The 22,181-nt window shown below is 44.6% G+C and overlaps 2 protein-coding genes and 1 non-coding gene across 8 annotated transcripts in view; all 3 read left to right on the plus strand.

Moving 5' to 3' along the window:
* The window catches only part of LOC129834538 (transcription factor 12-like), a 98,564-nt gene extending 84,207 nt beyond the window's left edge, over window positions 1–14,357 (plus strand). For 4 of the 6 annotated variants that reach the window (XM_055899627.1, XM_055899629.1, XM_055899628.1 and 1 more), the window contains 8 exons: window positions 5,085–5,161; window positions 6,382–6,453; window positions 6,997–7,182; window positions 10,142–10,262; window positions 10,411–10,576; window positions 10,744–10,979; window positions 11,097–11,253; window positions 11,396–14,357. In XM_055899627.1, coding sequence (XP_055755602.1) covers window positions 5,085–5,161; window positions 6,382–6,453; window positions 6,997–7,182; window positions 10,142–10,262; window positions 10,411–10,576; window positions 10,744–10,979; window positions 11,097–11,242 — 1,004 coding nt within the window. In that variant the 3' untranslated portion in view covers window positions 11,243–11,253; window positions 11,396–14,357. The remainder of the gene's footprint in view (window positions 1–5,084; window positions 5,162–6,381; window positions 6,454–6,996; window positions 7,183–10,141; window positions 10,263–10,410; window positions 10,577–10,743; window positions 10,980–11,096; window positions 11,254–11,395) is intronic. The other 2 variants (XM_055899630.1, XM_055899631.1) reach the window with 2 other exon arrangements.
* Window positions 186–270, plus strand: LOC129834996 (small nucleolar RNA SNORD35). Its single transcript, XR_008756349.1, has one exon. It is a non-coding gene; the product is annotated as a small nucleolar RNA SNORD35 (small nucleolar RNA).
* Window positions 14,358–16,984: 2,627 nt separating the features above from the next.
* LOC129834540 (cingulin-like protein 1) overlaps window positions 16,985–22,181 on the plus strand; it is a 43,399-nt gene continuing 38,202 nt past the window's right edge. Inside the window, exons 1-2 of the mRNA XM_055899634.1 lie at window positions 16,985–17,137; window positions 20,422–22,135. Coding sequence (XP_055755609.1) covers window positions 20,471–22,135 — 1,665 coding nt within the window. The 5' untranslated portion in view covers window positions 16,985–17,137; window positions 20,422–20,470. The remainder of the gene's footprint in view (window positions 17,138–20,421; window positions 22,136–22,181) is intronic.

The raw sequence follows: 22,181 nt of genomic DNA on the forward strand, positions 1-22,181 counted from the left end.
ATCAGTCTGCACTCTGATCTACTGCACTATAGCATTATACCAGCCTAAACTAGTCCCAATGCCATGGAGAGATGGAGCATTCGCACTGCTTCCTCCATAAGGCTCTGTCTTGGTGCTGTAGGTGAAAACTGCAAGTGATGTTTATCTCACAATGGTCTTCAAGTGATGTTTATCGCACAATGGTCTTCAATTGATGTTTATCTCACGATGGTCTTCAGAGTCTCTGTGACTTTGACGACATTGCCTCATGGCGACAGCTGATGCAGTTTACCCCAGACAAATCCTAGCTACATAGGGATAAGGAGTCAGCTCTCTTCAGTTGGTGAAAGGGACTAAGAGACTATCTTAGAGTTTGACATCCTCTCCTCTCAGTCACTGTATTCATTCTTCCAGATAACCAACCAGATAATTCAGATAATCAATTTCCCTGAAACTGGGTCCTTAAGTAGCAGAGCAATGTGCAGGGTACATTTAATAATTGTGAGAGACACTCTGACAGAGGAGAACGAGAGAGAGAAAGAGAGGGAAAGCCCAGCGTGTTGTTTTAGTGGGCAGTTGTGCCGTGTGTGGTGATGTAGTGGCGACAGCTGTCTCGACGTATGCCCCCCTCGTCCTCAGCTGTTGCCCTGGTCTGTGGACAGCTGTTCCCCCCATGGACCGACCTGCCTGCAAAGGGCCTCATTTATCTGCCCGAGGAGCGACAGTGACTCAGCTGATGAGAAGGACTATATCGGCTTCACACTCAGGGCAGCATGCCATACTTGGGAGGACAGAGGAGGTAGAATGCCAACAACCATTTAGATTTTATCAGTGAAGTTCCTGTCACCTGGAGATTGAGAGCACCAGTTATTTGGGTGTGGATTGTTTTGTTATACAAATAATGAGACAACATGATACCAAGGGCACCAACTTTTGTTACAATGTGAAACAGAGTTTCTCTTTACAATCATAATGTCACGCCCTGACCTTAGAGATCATTTTTATGTCTCTATTTTGGTTTGGTCAGGGCGTGAGTTGGGGTGGGCATTCTATGTTTTGTGTTTCTATGATTTTCTATTTCTATGTTTTGGCCGGGTATGGTTCTCAATCAGGGACAGCTGTCTATCGTTGTTTCTGATTGGGAACCATACTAATGTATCTTTTCCCCCCACCGTTCTTTGTGGGAAGTTGTCTTTGTTTGTTTGCACTATTGCCTTTAGCTTCACGGTTTGTGGTTTATTGTTTTTTGTCTGCGTAATTTTTAAATAAAGTAAAATGTACGCTCACCACGCTGCACCTTGGTCCTCATCCTTCTTACTACAGCCGTGACAGAACTTCCCACCACCAAAGGACCAAGCAGCGTGGTTTAGAGTACTCCTGGACATGGGAGGGGATCCTGGATGGTAGGGGACCCTGGAGGCAGGCTGGGGAGTATCGCCGTCCACGGGAGAAACTGGAGGCAGCTAATGCGGAGCGGCAACGTTATGAGGGAACACGGCTGGCAAGGAAGCCCGAGAGGCTGCCCCCCAAAAAATTTTTGGGGGGTTACACGGGGAGTTTTGCTGGAGACCTGAGCCAACTCCCCGTGCTTACCGTGGCGATCATGTGACTGGTCAGGCCCCGTGCTATGGTGTGATGCGCACTGTGTCTCGGCCGAGCATTCACAGCCCGGTGTGCTCGGTGCCAGCGTCCCGCATTTGCCGGGTGGAAGTGGGCATCCTGCCAGAACGGGTGGTGCCAGCTCTGCGCTCGAGACCGCCAGTGCGCCTCCACGGCCCAGTATATCCGGAGCCTCTGCCAAGGAAGAGGCCTCCTGTATGTTTCCACAGCCTGGTGAGTCCTGTGCCTGCTCCCAGAGCCAGGTCTCCTGTGTGTCTCCCCAGCCTGGTGAGTCCTGTGCCTGCGCCCAGCTCGGAGCCTCCAGAGATGGCCTCCAGCCCGGAGCCTCTAGCGACGTTCTCCGGTCCGGAGCCTCCAGCGACGGCCTCCAGTCTGGAGCCTCCAGCGAGGGCGCCCAGTCCGGGGCCCGCAGCGAGGGTCCCCAGTCCGGGGCCCGCTACGAGGGTCCCCAGTCTGGGGTCGGCGACGAGGGTCCCCGCACCAGAGGTGCCACCAAAGTGGGGTGAGCCAGCGGTGGAGCTGGGTCTGCGTCCCGCACCTGAGTCGCCGCCGCGGATAGATGCCCACCCAGACCCTCCCCCATAGGTTTCGGTTTTGCGGCCGGATTCCGCACTTTTGGGGGGGGGGGGGGGGGGTACTGTCACGCCCTGACCTTAGAGATCCTTTTTATGTCTCTATTTTGGTTTGGTCAGGGCGTGAGTTGGGGTGGGCATTCTATGTTTTGTGTTTCTATGATTTTATATTTCTATGTTTTGGCCGGGTATGGTTCTCAATCAGGGACAGCTGTCTATCGTTGTCTCTGATTGGGAACCATACTTAGGTAGCTTTTTTCCCCACCGTTCTTTGTGGGAAGTTGTCTTTGTTTGTTGGCACTATTGCCTTTAGCTTCACGGTTTGTTTTGTATGGTTTATTGTTTTTTGTCGGCGTCATTTTTAAATAAAGTAAAATACCACGCTGCACCTTGGTCCTCATCCTTCAACAGCCGTGACACATAATCCTCAGTGAATCTACAGTTTCTGTTCAATTTACAAATGCAAAACAAATACTCCACATACATGACTTTCCATATGAATAAACATCTGCCTTTGTCCAGAACCCTTCCCAAAAGTCATAACTTATCCATTTCCAAATCTGTTTCCATTAGTTTAATAGAACGCCTCCATAAAAACTAAAGTTAATGTAGCTTAAAAGGGCAACTGGGATGATTGAAAATGTATTTCTTGTTTCATGTTTTGCGATCTAATATCCATTTATTTGTTTGAAGTTTGTTAATTAGAATAGGGGGCATTACAGAGGTCAGTTGGGGAATGATTTGACATGATGTTCAGATTAACCACAAATTGCTCCATCTGTTCATTAGGATTAGCTACTTTCATAACCCAACCAGGCAGGAACAGATATACTCCCTGGTGCTGCTCAACTCAACTCTGGCTGGTGTGTTCAATTAGCCCTCTCCTTCTCCTCCTCTCCTCCACGTGGGGACCAGAGGCCCAGGGAGGCTTAGTTATGAGTACTTCCTGTTTGGTTCGTGCCAGGGAAACACTGAGGTTGAGCAGAGAGGCTCCCTCAATCCCTGCTCCAAAGTTACTTTTAATAGCCTCTTAATTAAAGCCTGGCTTTTCCAGGACCTTTGTGTGGAGAGACTTTCTCTCAGAAGAGGACTAATGCTTAGTTTACACTGCTGACGATGAATCAATGGAAAATCCTAAACAGTTCCCCCAGGTCAAGTGGAGATGTAATCCTAGTGTTTGTCAGAAACAAACCAACATTAGCTAGCGATCTCCCGGTTCCCTATCTTTCTCTCTCAAATACTGAAATACCATTTTAGAGGAGAACAGGGAGAAAATGGGGCCTGCTGTTGGTTTTGACAAACAGCCTAAATGAGAGAACGAGAGGTAAGCTAAACAATGTATCCATCTGTAGAGTATGCTACAGTACGTGGGCTGGGTGTTGGCCTCCTGCCACAGTAATGGAGACCAGGCGGTATAGTGAGGGCCCATAGCTGGGGTTAGCTCACTAACACAGCCCAGTATAAATAACCTGGGAGGTTTCCTCATTGTCACAATCGATTAAGGAGACTTGGACTGTTCTCATGTGCACACAACAGGCTTGGTGTAATGAATTACCTCCTGGTGCACTGTTGTTTGTTAGTTGGAATATTTCAGACAACATTGGCTAAAATAAAGAGACAAAGAAAAATATATTTTGTTGCATCAGACCTCAATTTGATTAGCAGATTATTTTAGTTTCACACTAATCAAATTGAGTTGATTTGTTTTGTATGTTGTCACGAACGTCGTCAGGGAAATGACCGGACCAAGGTGCAGCGTGGTGAGCGTACATGATTCTTTATTAAGAATGTCGCCAACAAATCAAGAAACACCAAAAACGAACGTGAAGCTTAGCGCTATACAGGCCACTAACAAAGACAACTACCCACAACTAAGGTGGCAAAACAGGCTGCCTAAGTATGATTCCCAATCAGAGACAACGATAGACAGCTGTCTCTGATTGGGAACCACACTCGGCCAAACACACAGAAATACAAAACATTGAATGCCCACCCTACATCACACCCTGACCTAACCAAATAGAGAAATAAAATTGCTCTCTAAGGTCAGGGCGTGACATATGTGCCATTGCACATTTCATGTACTGATTATAACCATTCCCACACATTGTGATCCCCTCTGCTTTATGTAAAATTCAAATGTGCTCTAGAGATCACCCAGTCTGGGATAGAATGGAATTCCTTAATTAGATGTTTCCACCATTTGTTTGGACTATTGCCCTGTCTCTTGGTTGTCTCTAGAATCTCAGAATGGAAAGTTAATTCAGCTCAAGTCTCTGAGTCTCTCTTGGCCTGCATGTTTTGGCAAGCCACGGAGCTGTTGGACTGTTACGCTATACCTCAGCTTGGCATGTGATTGGTCAGATGATATTTGTGTCGTGACCCCTGGAAGCTTGTCAGCTAATCACTTCGGGCTTAGATCAACGGACAAGAGGAGCACCCATGAGTGCAGCCTTGCTAGAGCCTTCTGGAACTTTCTGGCTCATTGGATAGAGTAAGGGAGTCCTTTTGTCGTGGAATAATCACTCTGTCAGTGTCAGTGGAAGACAGCCTCTGTCCCAGCCGGGCCTCTTATCACTGTTCACTTTGTTCCCTGGGCTATTAGCTCATTAATGAGCAGATGTAGGCCATGTCCCAGTGTGCTGGTGTATGTTGGGGCCGTCCACCCACGGCCCTGGCTCATGATGCAGGATGCAGCCCAGTCACCAGGAAATTATGCAGCTGAACCCCAATGATGAAAATACCTCTCACAGCATAACAACAAGAGACCAGACAGGATGTGGATGTGCTGTGTGTCAGTCAGCCCCTGTAGAGTGGAGCAGGATGCAGGTCTCTTATCATTGGCCATGTTGGGATGTCTGAATCAGCCATGTCAGGTGGATAACTGTGGTTCTCCCTCTCTGTCTCTCACAGGTACCAACCAATGGTCCCGTGGTGCAGCCGGGCAGAGCTCCTCCTCCCCCAACTATGAGAACTCCCTGCACTCACTGGTAAGTCTCCCTGCCTCCCTTCTCTTCCCTTCCCCCACACCCTGAGCACTTTTTAATGGGCACGCACACAGTAGATGGGTTCTCTCGCGGAGGGCAGGGATAGCATTACATGAAGATTCTTGGCTGACAAATGTCGGTAGGGGGGGTTGGGGGTGCTGAACAATACCCGTCCCTTGGGGCGTGTCTCCTGCCATCTGTCCCCTACTCCGTGGGCCAGGGTGGGGTTGGGGGGGCTGGTGTTATGGGGGCTGGAGAGCCTGGCAGCTGTTGCGTTGACTGAACCACCACTGCTCCAGGATTCCTGCGCTAGCTGCCTGTCCGTCTGCGGACCAGAAACACGGCTTGGGATCAGTTTTCACCCCACACCGCCTGACGCCCACATCACACATTCACACCATCGGCTGTGGGGATAAATATTTACTCACTATATTACAATGCCACCTACAATGGGATTTTTGTGAAGCGACCAAACCTATGATCAGTGTGAACGGCGAATGTGTGGGAGGGATGGGACCTCATGGTGGGAGGAGAGGACGAGGGGTCAGGAGTTATTATCTACACAGGACCACAGTTTTGATGCTGCCTGACACAGTGATTAGTTACCATATATCTGTCTCTGTCTGACTCTCCTCTTTCTCCGTCCTTCTATCTCAGTCTACACTATCTCTGCCCTTCTATCTCAGTCTATGCTATCTCTGCTCTTCTATCTCAGTCTACACTATCTCGGTCCTTCTATCTCAGTCTACATTATCTCTGCCCTTCTATCTTAGTCTACACTATCTCTGTCCTTCTATCTCAGTCTATACTATCTCTGCCCTTCTATCTCAGCCTATACTATCTCTGTTCTTCTATCTCAGTTTACACTATATTTGCCCTTCTATACCAGTCCACACTATCCCTGTCCTTCTATCTCAGTCTACACTATCTCTGTCCTTCTATCTCAGTCGACACTATCTCTGTCCTTCTATCTCAGTTGACACTATCTCTGTCCTTCTATCCGTCGACACTATATCTGTCCTTCTATCTCAGTCGACACTATCCCTGTCCTTCTATCTCAGTCGACACTATCCCTGTCCTTCTATCTCAGTCGACACTATCTCTGTACTTCTATCCCAGTCGACACTATCTCTGTCCTTCTATCTCAGTCTACACTATCTCTGGCTCTTACGCTAATGTTTATTTGTGCTCACATGCTTCCCTGTTCTATCTGATTTTGGCAGAAAACTCGAGTCCATCAGCAGCTTCATGAGCATCTCCAGGATGCCATGTCATTCTTAAAGGATGTATGCGAGGTACTCCTGTCCTTTAGATGGAGACTTTACCCATCAGTGTTTGACACCTTTTCACATCCTTAGTTGTTTTTCTTTCTTTCACCAGCTTGGCCTCCGTTCCATTTAATTGGAGTTTAAAATGTTTTGTTGCCATGCTTTTTATTGTTGTTTATTATTTATATATTGACATTTCAGCTTGCAGTAATCAGCTTAGGAGCATAAGACGCTTTAATACCAAATGAATAGTCATGGTGCTCCAAATGAGTGGTGTGCCAGCCCGTTTCTTAGTTTCTATAGATACAAATGAGGATGCTTGTCTGTTATGAACACATGCATCCCTTGTGCCCCTCCTCAGGTTGAAATGGCTTATCTTCATCTGTTTTTGCGTGTCTTTCTTTTATGCTTTTATTATCCCTGTGGTGTTTTTTCACTCCAAGATCACGCCATAAAATCACAATGTCCTCCATTTTTTGTCCTAATGTGCTTATATTAAGCTGCTCTGTCCTTCTCTCTCCTGTTCTTCGCCCCCCTCTCCCCTCCCCTCTTCTCTCTCGGTCCTCCCAGTCTCGGATGGAGGATCGCCTGGACAGACTGGATGATGCCATCCTCGTCCTGCGGAACCATGCCGTGGGCTCCACCACCAGTCTGCCCAGCGACATACACAGCCTGCTGGGACAGAACGGGCCAATAGCAGCCCTCGGAGCAAACTTCCCTGCCGCCGGATTGGTTGCTAGTCGGACAGCAGCAATGGTATGAATTAACTTTGCAGAAGAAAAAGATCTTGAGTGTTTTAGATGTTAAGGATATTATGTTTCATGTGTTTTGCAACTTAAGAATTGAGTTTGAATACTTAAAAGAAAGTCTGTTTTTTGGACTGAGGGTAGGCATATGTGCTTTTGCATTGCGTTTCTCCAAATAGGCTAATAAACAAGACTTGGCCACCTGTTCAGAATGAGTCCACAGCCATGTGCAAAAACTCTGCCTTTTTCCACAGAGAACAGTTTAATTTAAACTCACATACTTTCCATATGTGTAATGGTTGGCCTGCAGGCTTACTCTCCTTAAGAAAGACCTCATATACAGGGTTGAATGAGAAAACCAGGCAAAACGGAGTGAAGTTCTGCTTTGGTCTGGAAAGTGTTTGTCAGTTGCACTCCTATGAGGCAGCTCCTGGGGAACGGGGGATGTAGGTCTCGGTGCAGAGCATAATGTGTTTGCCCATCCTCCATCTGAACTATTTCATATCGGAGAGGAGAGGGATTTGAGCACATCTGTAGTGGAAGTTTCAACAGAGGGAGACAGTTCTACACTAATCCCTAGGTGATGGGAAATAATTTAGGCCATATTTTTCCTGAATTTTCTGAATCAGTCCTGGCGTACGTGGGTGGAGGGTTGGATTAAGATCCTCTTGGATTAAACTCCCTTTTCTAAGAAAATGGATGGAGGCATTCAGGGGATGTGATGGAGGAGGGGAGGATGCCGAGGAATGAAACATGCTCAGCATTTCCTTACCTCATCATTTACTGTCCAGACCTCAGCCTCAGTCCCAGCTCCTCACAGGAACCTGTCCCCCTACCACTGGCTGATTAGTAAACATTCTTGCTGAGGAGTAGCATCTGTGAGACTAGTCCTTGAATTACTCACATGGTAATCGGACCAAAAAACCCACAAGAACATTGGGAGGCATTTGATCCCTGGCCTATGGTAATAATCATATCCAATTTTCAAGTGGACAAGGTTTGGATGTGTTCTGTGTTTCTGCCGTACTACTTCTTCCCTAACTGTTCATTTATTGGAGTTGGTGCTCCTGTATCTGTACTGCCAAACCTTAAACCAGTGCCATTTTACAGACAAGTTTACAGCCTTTCACAGCCTTTGCAGCATGCAAGCTTGGAGCCTGTGTCCCTTTTGCCTAGAATCATTTAAATACAGGGACTAGTATTTCTGGTTTGTTACTCTCTGTAGAAGGAAGAAAATGTCCCAGTGCACCATGTGTTTTCAGTCATGGCCATTTTGATATTGGTGTTGTGGTCCTTGGAACTCTCAGGATAGTATTTACTGGTCTGTGACTGAAAGTGCTTTTTAGTGGTTCTCCCATGGTACAGTTCAGTTTGGTGTGCTCGTTACAGAGTGTTGAGGGACTATACTGATAGTGTTGGTGGGCTGTGAGACTAAAAGAGGACTGGCTGTGTTTGCATGAACACAGAGCCTCCTCTGTGGTAGAGAGAAAGAGGGTCCCCTCAGACTGCTGCTCAGCCACCTCAGCATGGCACAGCCACAGCCGTTTACTCAGGACAGGCCTTTTTACTCTTTCACCGCCTCTTTTTAACCAACTCAACAAATCTGAATGGTTGGAAGTGCGCGCCTGAAGCCACAGTCTCCACCCAAATAGAGGTCCTCAGCTGTATGGTAATCAGGCCCAGCCAGGAAAATGGCAGCGTTCTTCCCTCGCCAGCACCCCCACGCCCCACCTCCTCCTCCAGACAAAGACTTGTTTGGACACCTGTTGAGAGCGCTGCAGAGATTAGCGTAGTGAGGAGGAGGGGGAGGGTTTGGGGGCAGCAGGGTTAACGGATGCCAAAAGTGACTTGGGATCACATTCCATAAGAAAAGGGGAAGATACCCCCCCCCCCCCCCCCCCGTACTGGTTTCTCCTCCTCCTCCCCTAGTTCCCAGAAGAGAACCAGATAGCTGAGCGGGGAACATGTGGTAAACCCCAGCGAGCACAGCGATGGTGATGCAGCATGGTGGGAGGGCCCTGTTTCACAACCAATATGGAGGGGAAAATAAGGAAATGGGTTTTGCGAGTGGGTTGTCTTTGGAGTGGGTTTTGCCTTATATTGCTTCCAAATAGATCAGAGATAGATATATCTAGAAGAGGAAGAAGAACCCTCAGAACATAATGACTGTGGCTAACCCAAGAGAGAAAAGCTATAGAAATGAAAAAAGAAAGAAGAGAGAGAAGGGGATAGGTTTACCATTACATACTGCATTCGTTATTATGAAGAGATTATACAGCAATACAAATGTGTTTGTGTTTCCCTTTTCCTGAATATGAAATATGCATTTTGTTATGGTGAAGTACAGCACCAAAGCACCCCCCAGTGTCAGAACTGAGGGACTTGGGAACCATCATTATTTCTCAGAAATGGACTCCTGTATTGCAGCTCCACCTGTAGATCCTGCTTTTAATATGAGGAAATATGATTGTTTAGCTCACCAGTAAGGCCAGGCATCGTGTTCAATTTGTCATGACAAGTGTTTAGAAAAGCCTGCTGTGAAATCCAAGCCAAACAAGCATTTTTACAAGCGTTTTCAATGGACAGTTTTCCACCAAGGTTTTCATCATCGGATTGTAGACTACAAAATCTCCCTCAAAGCTCTGAGCCAGGCTCTGGAAGGTTGTTATTTAATTTTTTGAACAGACAGCAACAGCATTCCATTTGTGAAGGTCAGTCTAAAGTGAAGTTGAACAACAAAGTTCTCTTTCTATCTCTCTCTGCTTTTCAAGTGTGAGATATCTGAGTCATAAAAGCATTCTCTCTGGTCGAATAGAAATCATTCCTTTCCTGAGTGTACCTGGCTCATTCAGACCAGAACCCTTCCATACAGCTGAACGTGTACTGTTTCCCACTGACTCTGACTCTGACCTTCTCTCTCTCGCTCTCTCACTCTCTCGCTCTCTCGCTCTCTCTCTGTGCTCCGACAGGGTGGTTCTCACCGGGATGAGGCTGGCAGTTTAATCAACAGTCACGGAGGGCCGCCGAGCGTGGGCTCCATGTCCAGCATGTCCACCGCTGAACTCAACCACCAAGTGGAAACCTTCCGAGGTATGACATGACACACTCCCAACTTCACCCATGGCCATCCCATCTCTGCACTACACCTAAAATAACTACATGTGAAATGTCTGTTGGCTGTAAATGATCGGAGATTCCATTTGAACTGACTCTCTACCTTTATGTCTGCGTGTTGCAGGTCTGGCTGCAGGTCTGGCTGGTCAGGTGGCTGCAGCCCTGGAGCTGAAGGTAGAGAACCAGGACAGAGACGACATGCATGATGGCCACTCCTCCGACGACCTCGGCTCCGGAGACGAAAGCGACAAGAGGGACATCAAGACTCCCAGGGGAGGCACTCGGACAAGGTAAATAAACCTAACAACCACAAACATTAATCTTTATGACCTTCTGTCTAAAACATGGAGTGCCCTTAGAATGTCCCTTAACTTCCCTGGAGTCCAATCATGTGAATAGCCAAAAACAATCAGCCTCAGTCTTACTGTTGTGCCTCTGGGCCTCTCTCCCTCTGCAGCAGCATCAATGAGGATGATGACAACCTGAACCCAGAGCAGAAGGCTGAGCGGGAGCGCGAGAGGAGGATGGCCAACAACGCCCGCGAACGCCTGAGGGTGCGAGACATCAACGAGGCTTTCAAGGAGCTGGGCCGCATGGTTCAGCTGCACCTGAAGAGCGAGAAGCCCCAGACCAAGCTGCTCATCCTGCACCAGGCCGTGGCAGTCATACTGAGCCTGGAGCAACAAGTTAGAGGTCAGCATTCCTACACTCTCACATATAACACACAAGAGTTATAACACCACTTATGAAGAGTTATAACACCTCTTATGAAGAGTAATAACACAAGTAAATCTGTTTCTATACACGCAGAGCGGAATCTGAACCCCAAAGCAGCCTGCCTTAAGAGGAGGGAAGAGGAGAAGGTGTCTGGCCATGGGATCTCTGGGGACCAGCAGGCCCACCATGGGGTCCACCCCGGCCTCACCGACACATCCAACCCCATGGGCCGACTCTGAGGAGCACACAGGTACAGTACAGTGGTACATCTCCATGGAGCACCATCCACACACTCTCACTCTGTCAGTAATAGCTGTGATGATGTACTATATTACTTACTTTATGAAACATCAGATTTTGTGACTGAGTTATTCCTGTTTTTGCCCCTTCAGATCAAAATGATCCAGATCAATTCTGTAAGATAGAGATGGTGCCCTTGCTTCCCAATGGCAGACAGGACTCAGTTTGTGACACAAATTGGAGGTGACAGACCACTTGAAGCTAAACCCCAGACTAACGCAATCCTTAGATTGAAGAAAAGCCCAGTGTCCAGGTCCCTGTGATGACATCCAACACATTTCTGCCCACCAGAAAACTTCAGCACATATCACTGTCTGCAAGCAGCGTGTTGCATCTGAACAATCAGAGACTGTCGCGATCTCCTCCACCCTCCCATGTGGAAGTTTGCCTTGTGCCTAAACTGAATTGACGAATGCATTGTAATAGCAATTATGTTGGGTTTTTTGTATTATTTTTTTGTATTTATTATGTTACTGAGCTGTAAAGTCTATGTCTAAAGGGAAAGTTATGAATATGCTTTAAGAAGCCTGTGGCTTTTCAGTTGATCTACAGTTTGCCAGTGTCACTAGTATGGCCCAGCCCTAGCCAGTCTCGGGCTAGCCTGAGCTAAGATTAAGATACTCAGGCTCCTGAGAAAGATACAAATTAATTTATTCAGAAATTTAAAGTGATCTTTAGGGCCCAACTAAAAATCAATTAGCGGTATTGAGTACTAAAAGACTTAAGCATCCCATTTATAAAAAATAACATATATTATTTATATTTATATTTTATTCATGCCGCAATGAACAGCATGTTTCAACCAAAACGACCTGCTCATGTGTCCGTTTGGTATAGCTCAGTCTTCATGTTACTGACATAATTAGAGGAAGAGGACTAGACATGAGTGGTGGGTATGAGCCCAGTTAAATAGTGTTCCATACATACACTAGCCTGAACACTATAAACTCTGTGTCACAGGTGACAGAAGAATGGCAAACTCTAGTTTTCCTGAAAGGTCAACTACAGACTTATAAGGTGTTTATTCTCAGTAGTGAGCAGTTCAAATACAGAAAGCAAACCATTTACAAACCTTAGCATTCCCTGCATATTTCTTAGTGTCTTAACTAAAGGAAAAGGGACTTCACTGCCTTTTCATTCCTTTGCCATATAGTGTTAAATGTAAACAATGACATATTTCTGATATTGCAGTTTGTTTTCTATATTACAGTATGGTCTCTGGTTAGTTGAACAGCCATGGTCATGCTCTTTGTAATCGCCTAGCGCTGTTTTATCAAAGATTGCTTAGTGAAAAAGTAGAATCAAAACGACGACCACAATATCACCTGGCCTGAATGAACTTTTCACGTCATTTTTTTTCTGTTAAAAATATCTAAAGAAAAAAAGTTAAAAAAAAGATTATTCAAAGTAATCAAAAGTTATATGTTTATTTGTAATTGTATACAAATCATTTACTAGGCTTCATAGTAAACATATGATGTCAAGCGTGTAATAGCAGAGAGGAGTTCTAAGTTATTTAGAATGGCTTTGTTTTGATCCAAGCAGTGAAGTTACTGGTGAAGGAAAGGGAAGGGGGAGCTTTAAGAGTTCACATGCTGTTAAACATCAGAAACAGTTGGTCCTTCAGATAGGGTATAGTACAATGATGAACAAATGCAGTTTTGAGCAGTTTTTTTTTATGTTTCAGGATGAAGAACAATGGTCACCACTTACATTTTGTATCTGTGTGCATGCTTTACTTTCTTTAAAAAAAAAAGTATTTTGGTCTTAATTCCTGGTTTTTATTCCATTTGTTTCCTTGTATACTGTCTTCCATTATTATCCACCTTTTAAAACAAGGCTGCCACATCCAGAGACAGTACCCTATTCTGTGAAAATAAAGTAATAGAAGGAAGGATGCCATTGAAAACCACCCCAAGGAGTTTATAAAAAATATTTTTGATTTTACAATCATTTTCTTTTTGTGATAAACTTGGAAACATATTGTTGTGTTTTCTCTGACTGCATGTGGCCTTGTTCATCATTTCAATATTCATGAGCTTGTATTCATGTTGCTGGCAGACTCTGATTGAGGTTATAATGTATGTCACTGCCTGCTCTCTCATTTCCCCCGTAATTTTCTAATGTTCTGCTGTCTGTCTCTTTGCTCCCATGTTAGACTTTTCTGTATTCCCAGATGATTTTCCTCATATAATATATGAAAAAAGAACAAAAATAAGATTTAAAAAACATTTGGCTTATTTTTCACTGTAGTTAGTCTTTTATACAATAATATTGTAAGAACATTTCTTGAATTCTAAATATTACTCTTTCTAGATTTTTTTAATCGAAAGTTTTGAGTAAAAAGTTTCTTACTTTATTTTACTATATTAGATAGTAATAACCATTATTATCCGAAACGTACAAATAGCATCCGAAAACATAGTAGGATTGTAGCTCGTAGTCTAGTACATTGAGGTATTGTACAAGCTCAAATTTCATGAAGGTGTGCGCTCCATCTTCATCTTCAGTCTCTATTGTTGGTGGATAAAAGATGTGTACTTGTGTCCAAAAATTCTAGGTATTGTTGATGCACATCAAAAACCAGCAACAAGAAATGTAACTATCTGTCTCTGTAACAGAAAACACAATATGTAAATAACATTTATGTAGCAATAAATGTGCCATCTTTTTTAACACAATTGTATGTGGATTTATTTCCTTTGGACGTCATCTTTATTTCACTGTTTCTCCACCTTTAATTTTTCAGTTATTTCCATTCAATTTAGAATTGTGTGATTGTTTTATGAAATGACGTGCTGGTGGTGCATTTGGTTGAGCTCAATACAAGTACAGTACCATGATGTGTTCACTCAAGTGAGCTACTGACGCAACAACCCTTCCCTGGTTTTCCCCCTCATAAGACTTTTCTACAGTGGATCTAGGCCAAATGAGGAACTCTGTGCAAGAGTGTGTTTTATAGTATGTTACTAATTTTTAAAACAATATCAGTGGACCATTGTAGTCTGTATGGAATATATGTTTCTATTTTTAATAAAGTGTGATAGCAGCATACATTTAGTCTCATTTTTCAAAAGGCTGTTAACTTTTTGAATTTAATTTTATGCTCACTTACAAAATAACTTTGAGAGGGTATTACTTTTGTATTAAGTATTAAGGCATCACAAAATAATAGACAACACATTTTGTTAAATTCAGCTGCTGTGTGCGTTGTTTACAAGTATGAAATAAAATAAAAACGCCACATTTGTCATTCACAAATAAGAACTTAAAAGGTGCCCATTGCATTTAAACAGAATGTCAACAGGCATGCAGGTCAGTGGTAGACATGCAAACATGAGGATATTTGCATGGACATTTGCAGAAGCATAGTGTTGGCTGTCCACTCCTACCTAATAACTCATCTGCACATATTTGTGTTGTGACATCAGTCAGCCCTCCTTGTCCAATTATAAGACAGATTTAAATCCCAGAAGTTGTCTCAGTGACCCACCACATCTGCAGAGCATTATCCTTTTGTATGTGAGATTGTGAGACAATTCCTCACGGTATCCTGACAGGCCAGATCCAAGTTCAGAGCACTGACAGAGGTGACAGACAAGAGAAGAGGCTGACTGCTGTAAAGTCTGTGGATAGCTTAAGTTATGCACTGTGAATTATGACTGTCATCTTTTAAAACACAGCATTTAATCTGGAATCAAAAGTTACGTATATCCCCACTTCCCCTGTTGTGTGTGTGTGTGTGTGTGTGCTCGTGATTGTGTGTGTCTGCCTGTGTGCGTGGGTGTATTTATTCCTTCCTGCTTTTATCATGTCTGGGGGTGTTTATTTGCGGTCACCTAGAGTCATGGGCATGTTTTATATAAGAGTGGGACCACCTTGTTTGAAGGCTGACTTCCTGTGGCTCTGGCTGCCTGTGAGTGAGCCATGGTGGGCCTGCTGACAGATGAGTCTTGGCTCATGTCTCTGGAGCCAAACCAAAGGGCCTACTGCCACGCAGTGGATCCCAAGCCTATCTGTCTGTAGGTCTGTCTGTATTTCTGTCGGTCTGTGTTTGTTGATTGTTCCTTCCCACAGAATGATCTGTCATCACTCCTCTTTTATTATTAAGTATCTCTAGCTCAGTACATTTTCTTTTCTAAACCCAGATTGCTTTCGCAATTGACAATTTCCCCTCTTACGTAAAAAACATGTTACATAAAAACATCAGCCACTCCATCACAAGAGTCAAACTTGACCACGACCTGACTGTATAGCCATTGTGTTCCATTGCCATTTTAGAACGCCTCCAGTTTCCCTCAGCCAGGGTCAGACAGCGCACTCTACTGAGCATGCTTGGAGGTCCCAGCTGCAGCACCTCAGAGAAGAACAGAGCCCCTATTGTGCAGCACTGTAACACAACATAGCGCCAGAGAGTTGAGATTAAAGACACATTTACAGCCCACTCTCTCAGTCCTCTCACAGACACAGAAATGAAAACACAGTGGGCCACAACAAAGGGAGGGGGAAGCTAAGGAACAAATAAAATGTGTCTGATGCCCTTTGCTATCCTCTAAACAAAAGAACTGTGATTTTAACGTTTATTAAAGTCCTTGTGTGAGCCATTGAAATGCCTACTCTGTGCTACAACAAGGACTGAGGGCAATTGTTGGGGGGTTTTCTTTCTCAAGGTTCAGAGCAACTAAAGAATGAGAATTATAAAAAATGTTATCATCATGCTTGGGAACTAGGTGTAAAAAATTATAGGAAGTATTGTTATAGAAATATTCAAATATCTGTTATTATACTGTAATAACTCTGTAATGTGTTCTTTTATAGCACTGGAATGTTCACAAAAATCACAAAGTCAACACTGCTAATTTGGGAGGTTTCTTGTAGGTCGGCCTTCATACCTTAAAAGTGCTGTATAACAGTGTATAACAGCAGCCTTATACCCAGAGTAATCACTAGGCAAATTGCATAGAGGTAAGTGATTATCCACTAGATGACGCTATTGGTCTTAAAAATAGATGAGAAAATTGGGAGTGGTCCACGCAGTACAGTGAATCCATATGCTTCAGTAAACATAAATGATCTGCGTACAAATAATAATAATAAAAACTTTTTTTTTTTTTAACAAGTTCAACTATTAATTGCGGACTTTTCAGTTATATTTTCTTTGGTAGCTTTATTATAACCACAAATCCCTAGTTGGGCTAATGGAAATCCAATAACTGGGCCTGAAGAATTTTGTAAAATAGCTCACCAACATTTTCATTTATGATTAATGTTAATGATATAGTACGTGATGGACCCTGCCATATGACGTGTTCCATAAAGTATACATTTACATTTTAATTCACAAATTGCAATCAACATCAATATGGGCTATTCATACTGAAATCAGCATGATGGACTTTAGCAGGGCCTAACTATTTTTATTTTTTAAATTTTATTTAACTAGGCAAGTCAGTTAAGAACAAATTATTATTTACAATGACGGCCTACTAAACTGTTGCAACTGTGGCTCACAACAGAGTATCTTCGAAACTGATAAAGGGATACTTTGTCAAACAGGTTGATTGACAAAAATTTGAGAGTGTTCAGGTTGGCATTGTCAATCTGTTCCTAGGTCAGTGTTTTGAGGTTTAGTGGTTGGCAGTAGGGCTTGACATGGGCGGATTTACAGAGGTCTTAGCAGGGGGCGGGGTATTGCAGAGCTTCAGGCGTCTCTAAACTGAACTGACTCAGTAAACATGACCTGCAACAAATAGATTTTGAACAATTCCGTGGAGTATGCCACTTAAACGTTTGGCAACAACTAATACGCGATTATTTTTCGTAAAGCGCAGCTGGTAAGTGACAAGTTTCCCTTCTTGCACTTTCTGTTACAGTAGTCATTGAATGCGTCATAGCGTGGGAACTTTAGGTTACTGACTGGGCAGTTGCCGCTTTAAGCACAAATGCAGATAAATTGTTTACTTGTTTAAAATAATAATCATAGAGAAAACTACATTAAAAAATCGTGTTATTTCATGTTAATGTAAATAAGAAGTTAAACCACCTGTTATACCCTAAACTAAAGCATTAGTATAAACGTTTGAAAATTTTGCTCATCTTGCCCTGTTCCAATTAAATTATCAGTGCAAAGCAATTTTTTACACAATAATTCTATTAAGTCAATAGATATTAAAGAGGAATAAGTTTGTATACAATTTATTTGTATAAATTATTTTCAGTATGTATTTAGAATTTGAAGAATTGTTGTAAACTAAATGAATCTATTCAGCATTCAAAAATGATTTTTAATCAAACATGTTACACATTCTTTAATATCATATACCACATTCTGTAATATGAATAGATTCATTCATGTATTCAGTATGCAAAAATGATTAAAGTCATGCATGGCTATATTTACCCAAGAGCAAATTCCTTGGAATAAAATGTCTGCCTCTTTTCTCCTGGTATTCCATTACTTTCTGTTATTTACTTGGTATGAATGCATGGGATATACATGTCATAACATGCTATAAGTAACTGATATTCTTCCATAAATAATCTGTTTAAGGGATTTTGAATTATGAATTGCATAATATTTCTAAGACTTAATAGCTCTCCCTGGAATATGAATACACTCAATCTGTCATGAGTACATTAATAATATCAAATCTGCCATGAATGTAACTCTTTTGTATTCAGTTTTTAATCTGGAATCAAGGCAGTGTCCTAATGTGCTCTCCTATAGTTGTCTTTTACAGGCCTGAATGGTGTATTGTGATAACAACACACCCCCAGGATGTAGAGAACCAGTCAGTGCACTGCACATGTAGATTATTCTCCTTTTTTTCTGTTCTCAATGTTTCCCTGGAAAGATCAAAGACAGGGCCTTGACATCCTAACCCACTCTCAGCACTGACCTTTGGTCTGAGGTGTATGGGGACCGTGGCGAGGGTAGCGCTCTAGTTATGGATCGCAGTGGAGCAGGGGGGAGAAGTTGGCTCAGCAAGTGTTTCCTCCCTTGCAGAGAGTAACACAATGAGAGGAAAAGAGCTGCACTCACACCTCACAGCCCTTGTGTTGTTGGATACATGTGATACTTGGAGTGAAAGAGGCTATTGTGTCGTCTTCTGCTGTTTTCTGTCCTTCACAGTGCCTTTCCTTTTGGATAAGGGGCTAACTTGGCCTCATTGTTCTTCCTTCCAATCAATGGCTGGAAAGTATGAGGTTCTGTCCTCTGAGTATTAATAGAATCAGGAAGAGCCTGCTGCGTTGCTTCTATTCTCCTTGTCACATCTGATATTAACATGCTGGTTCAGTTCTGTAGAGCAGTAGACAACACTCGTTTTCAGTTTGAAAGAGTGATTTCTTGAGATTTCCTCAAAGGCCTTGCGGGCATGTCTGTGCATCTGTGCAAAGTGACATTATCTGCTGTCACCTTTGTTTCCTAATCATAGCCCTCCCATCCCTATCACAATTTGTCCTGCTATTGTAACACCAGGCCATTCATGACATTCATCTACGCATTTGTTTGTTTGGGGGTGGAATAGGACATTATCAGCTGAGCCTACAGGTCTCTGATAAGAGCCCATTGTCTATACAAACACATGGTGCCCACTGATGTCTGTGATGCTGTGTGTCTCTGCTGGCCTTCCTGTTAGCTGATACAGACCTGTTTCTTAGGGTCAAATGGCCCTATGCTCTGACCTCAGCTTCAGACTACACACTACTTGTAATCTGTCTGATAATTCACAAACATATATCTTTACTCAGAAGACACTCAGATACTTGAGTCAAAGAACTTGATCTCTACTTTATCTGTCTGTTATAATGTGAATACTCAATAGTATCAAGGTGGTCTAAATATTCAGTTACTTGTGTATATTTTGGGCAAGTATAGTAGAAACAGTTGAACCTATCAGCACAGGTTCCTGTCTTCAGTGGTGTAGTGCCTCTCTTAATGCTGTGGTGTTAAGTGGGGTTGATGACAATGGCCCTGCTGTAGGTCTATTACCCTGCTCCTCCCATGGTACACTGTTACACCAACCAGGGCCCTCTACAGGGACTGCAAATCACAGTGTATTTTACAAGGATTGGCAGAGGTTGGTTCAATAGATTGACAGACAGACAGACAGACAGACAGACAGACAGACAGACAGACAGACAGACAGACAGACAGACAGACAGACAGACAGACAGACAGACAGACAGACAGACAGACACACACACACACACACACACACACACACACACACATTCACTAGCAAAGACATTCAAGAAGGTTACTGTATACCGTCCCCATACCTCAAAATTTGATTTGATTTGATTTAGGCTACGGCTACGCATAGTTATAGGATTTCCAGGTGTAGTGTGACATATCGTTGGTGTCTGTCGCTATGCTGTAATACCAGTTTTTAATGTTAGGCCATTAGACCTGAATACACCTTTATGTGCAGTAAATATTCATTCACACCATGTATATAATTATTCACTTATGCCTGTTAGTAACAGCCTATTACAGCGGATTAAGATGCTAGTTAGTAACCTGCTTGTTATGTTTTTGTATACAGTACCTGGTCATATTTGCCCTTCAAAAGAGTGTAGGAATTGTTGACTCACTGTTTTTCAAGTTCAGTGTGTTGATAAAGACTGGGCTCTCTTATGTTATTTTAGGGCAGTGCAGTGCCTCACTCCTTCATTGGCAGGAAAAGGGAGTACCAAGTCAGTTGCATAACTGAATGCATTGCACCGCATTTAACCCAACCTCTCTGAATCAGAGAGGTGCAGGGGGCTGCCTTAATCGGCATCATCGGCACCCGGGGAGCAGTTGTTGTTGTTTTTGAGGGTTAACTGCCTTGCTCAAGGGCAGAATGGAAGATTTTTCCACCTTGCCGGCTTAGGATTCAAACCATCAACCTTTCGGTTACTGGCCCAATGCTCTTAACTGCTAGGCAACCTGTGGTGGAGCTGAACAGTTAGGGTGCTCTCTGTGGAACCACTCTCTAGACACAGAGACCATTAAGTACAGAAAAAGGGAAAATTAGACCAGATGACATAATCAAATATTGTGAGGCTTTAAACTCTCATTAGCAGGCCATGGAGCAGTGAAACATTTGCTGATTATGCCCATTTTTTGCAGAGGTGGGCCTGATCCAGGGAGAGGGATTTGTTCTCTTGCTGCATTCCTGATGGAGTCGTACAGAGTCAGCCAGCCGGCCCGCTCTTCCAGGCCTCACAATGGAGCTGGCTCCTATGGCCTCAGCATTAGGGTCCAGGGGATTGATGGACACCCCTATGTTGTGCTGAACAACCAGGACCGTGGGTCCAACTCCTATACAGATCCTAATAGTAACGGCTACAATGACACACAGGGATCCTTTATTGACAACTACCATGAGTATGACTTCAAAGGAAGCAGGGAGGCTGTTTCTGACAGCCCCTTTGTTGAGTACAGGTCCCAGAAACAGATGCAGTTTGGGGGCTCTCACAATGGAGTCACAGAGCAGGGGAAGAAGCCAGCGTCCACCCTGCTGAACTTCCAGAGGCACCCAGAGATCCTCAAGCCTTATGACCCAGAGAACAACACCTTGAACCTGGACGGTAACCACAGCCTGCCTTCCCGGCCGATGTCCCTGGCGGAGACTGGGAGCACCTACCAGGGCTCTTCTCCCAGATCCACCTCCCCAGTAGTCGCCCATGCCAGGTCATCCAGCCTGGGTCATAGGAGGAGTCCTGCCCTGCAGGAGAGAACACAGCCTCAGCCCAAGCCCCAGCCCCAGACAGCCCCCTCTAAGCCTCAAACCAAACTAGTCCAGTCTCAATCCAAGCCTCAAGCCCAGCTGGCTCAGCCACAGTCTAAGCCTCAGATCCAGGTGGCCCAGCCCCAGTCCAAACTCAAGTCTCAGCACCTGTCCAAACCCCAACCCCAGTCTCTGCCACAATCCAAACCCCAGTCTCCTCCCCAGTCTCAGTCTCCACCCCAGTCCCAGCTGCCCCAACGCGTCCCCATACCCCAGCCCTATGCTGTGTCCAGCCCTCCCAGTGAGCAGACCAAGGCTTCCTGCCAGTCCGCCAGCTCCATTAACAGTGCCAACTCTAGCCTGGAGCGCAGCCGCCATGAGCCAGACATCCTCCCCCTGCGCAGAGTTGACTCCAGCGGCCCCGTGCTGCAGTCCTCGTCCCGCTCCCGCCACTCCTCTACCTCCTCTACCGACCAGCTGGAGGCGCTGTACGCAGATACCATCAACCGCCACCAGAACCGACGCTACATTCCCTTCCAACCCGGCACGGGCCGAGACATCGACACAGGCTCCATCCCCGGTGTGGACGAGCTCATCGACAAGTTTGACGGTAAGGATGGTGGTCACCAGCGACGGGGCAGGGCGGGCCGCAGGAACAGGATCAATCCGGAGGACAGGAAGCGCTCTAGGAGTGTGGACAGTGCCCTTCCCTTTAGCCTCCGGGGAGAGTCGGAATACATGGATGAGTTTAGCAAGAACCAGGGGAGGTCCACGGAGCACGTCCTCCGCCCCTCACAGCTGTATCTGCAGAAGATGTCTGGGTGTAAAGACTCCTGGGTGACAGCGGTGGAGGGGAAGCCAAGTGCCAAAGCTTCGGCCTGTGGTAGCAGTGCTCCAGGCTCCCCTCAGAGCATGACCTCTAAAGCAGCAGGCTCCATCCAGGGGTATAAGGTGGTGCTAAATCGCTCCTCTACGTTACCCCTGGACAGTACAGATGCTGAGGATGGTCAATCTTCACCAAGCACAAAGATTTTAACAAGTGTGGCTACAACCTCCCTATCCAAGCCTTCATCTAACTTTGGCAAGAAGCCTAGTGCAGAGTTGGATGTGCAGGTAAACAATACATTATTTATGATTACAGTTAGGTTAGTTGTTTAAC

Source organism: Salvelinus fontinalis, chromosome 35 (assembly GCF_029448725.1).
Source record: "Salvelinus fontinalis isolate EN_2023a chromosome 35, ASM2944872v1, whole genome shotgun sequence".
NCBI lineage: Eukaryota > Metazoa > Chordata > Actinopteri > Salmoniformes > Salmonidae > Salvelinus > Salvelinus fontinalis.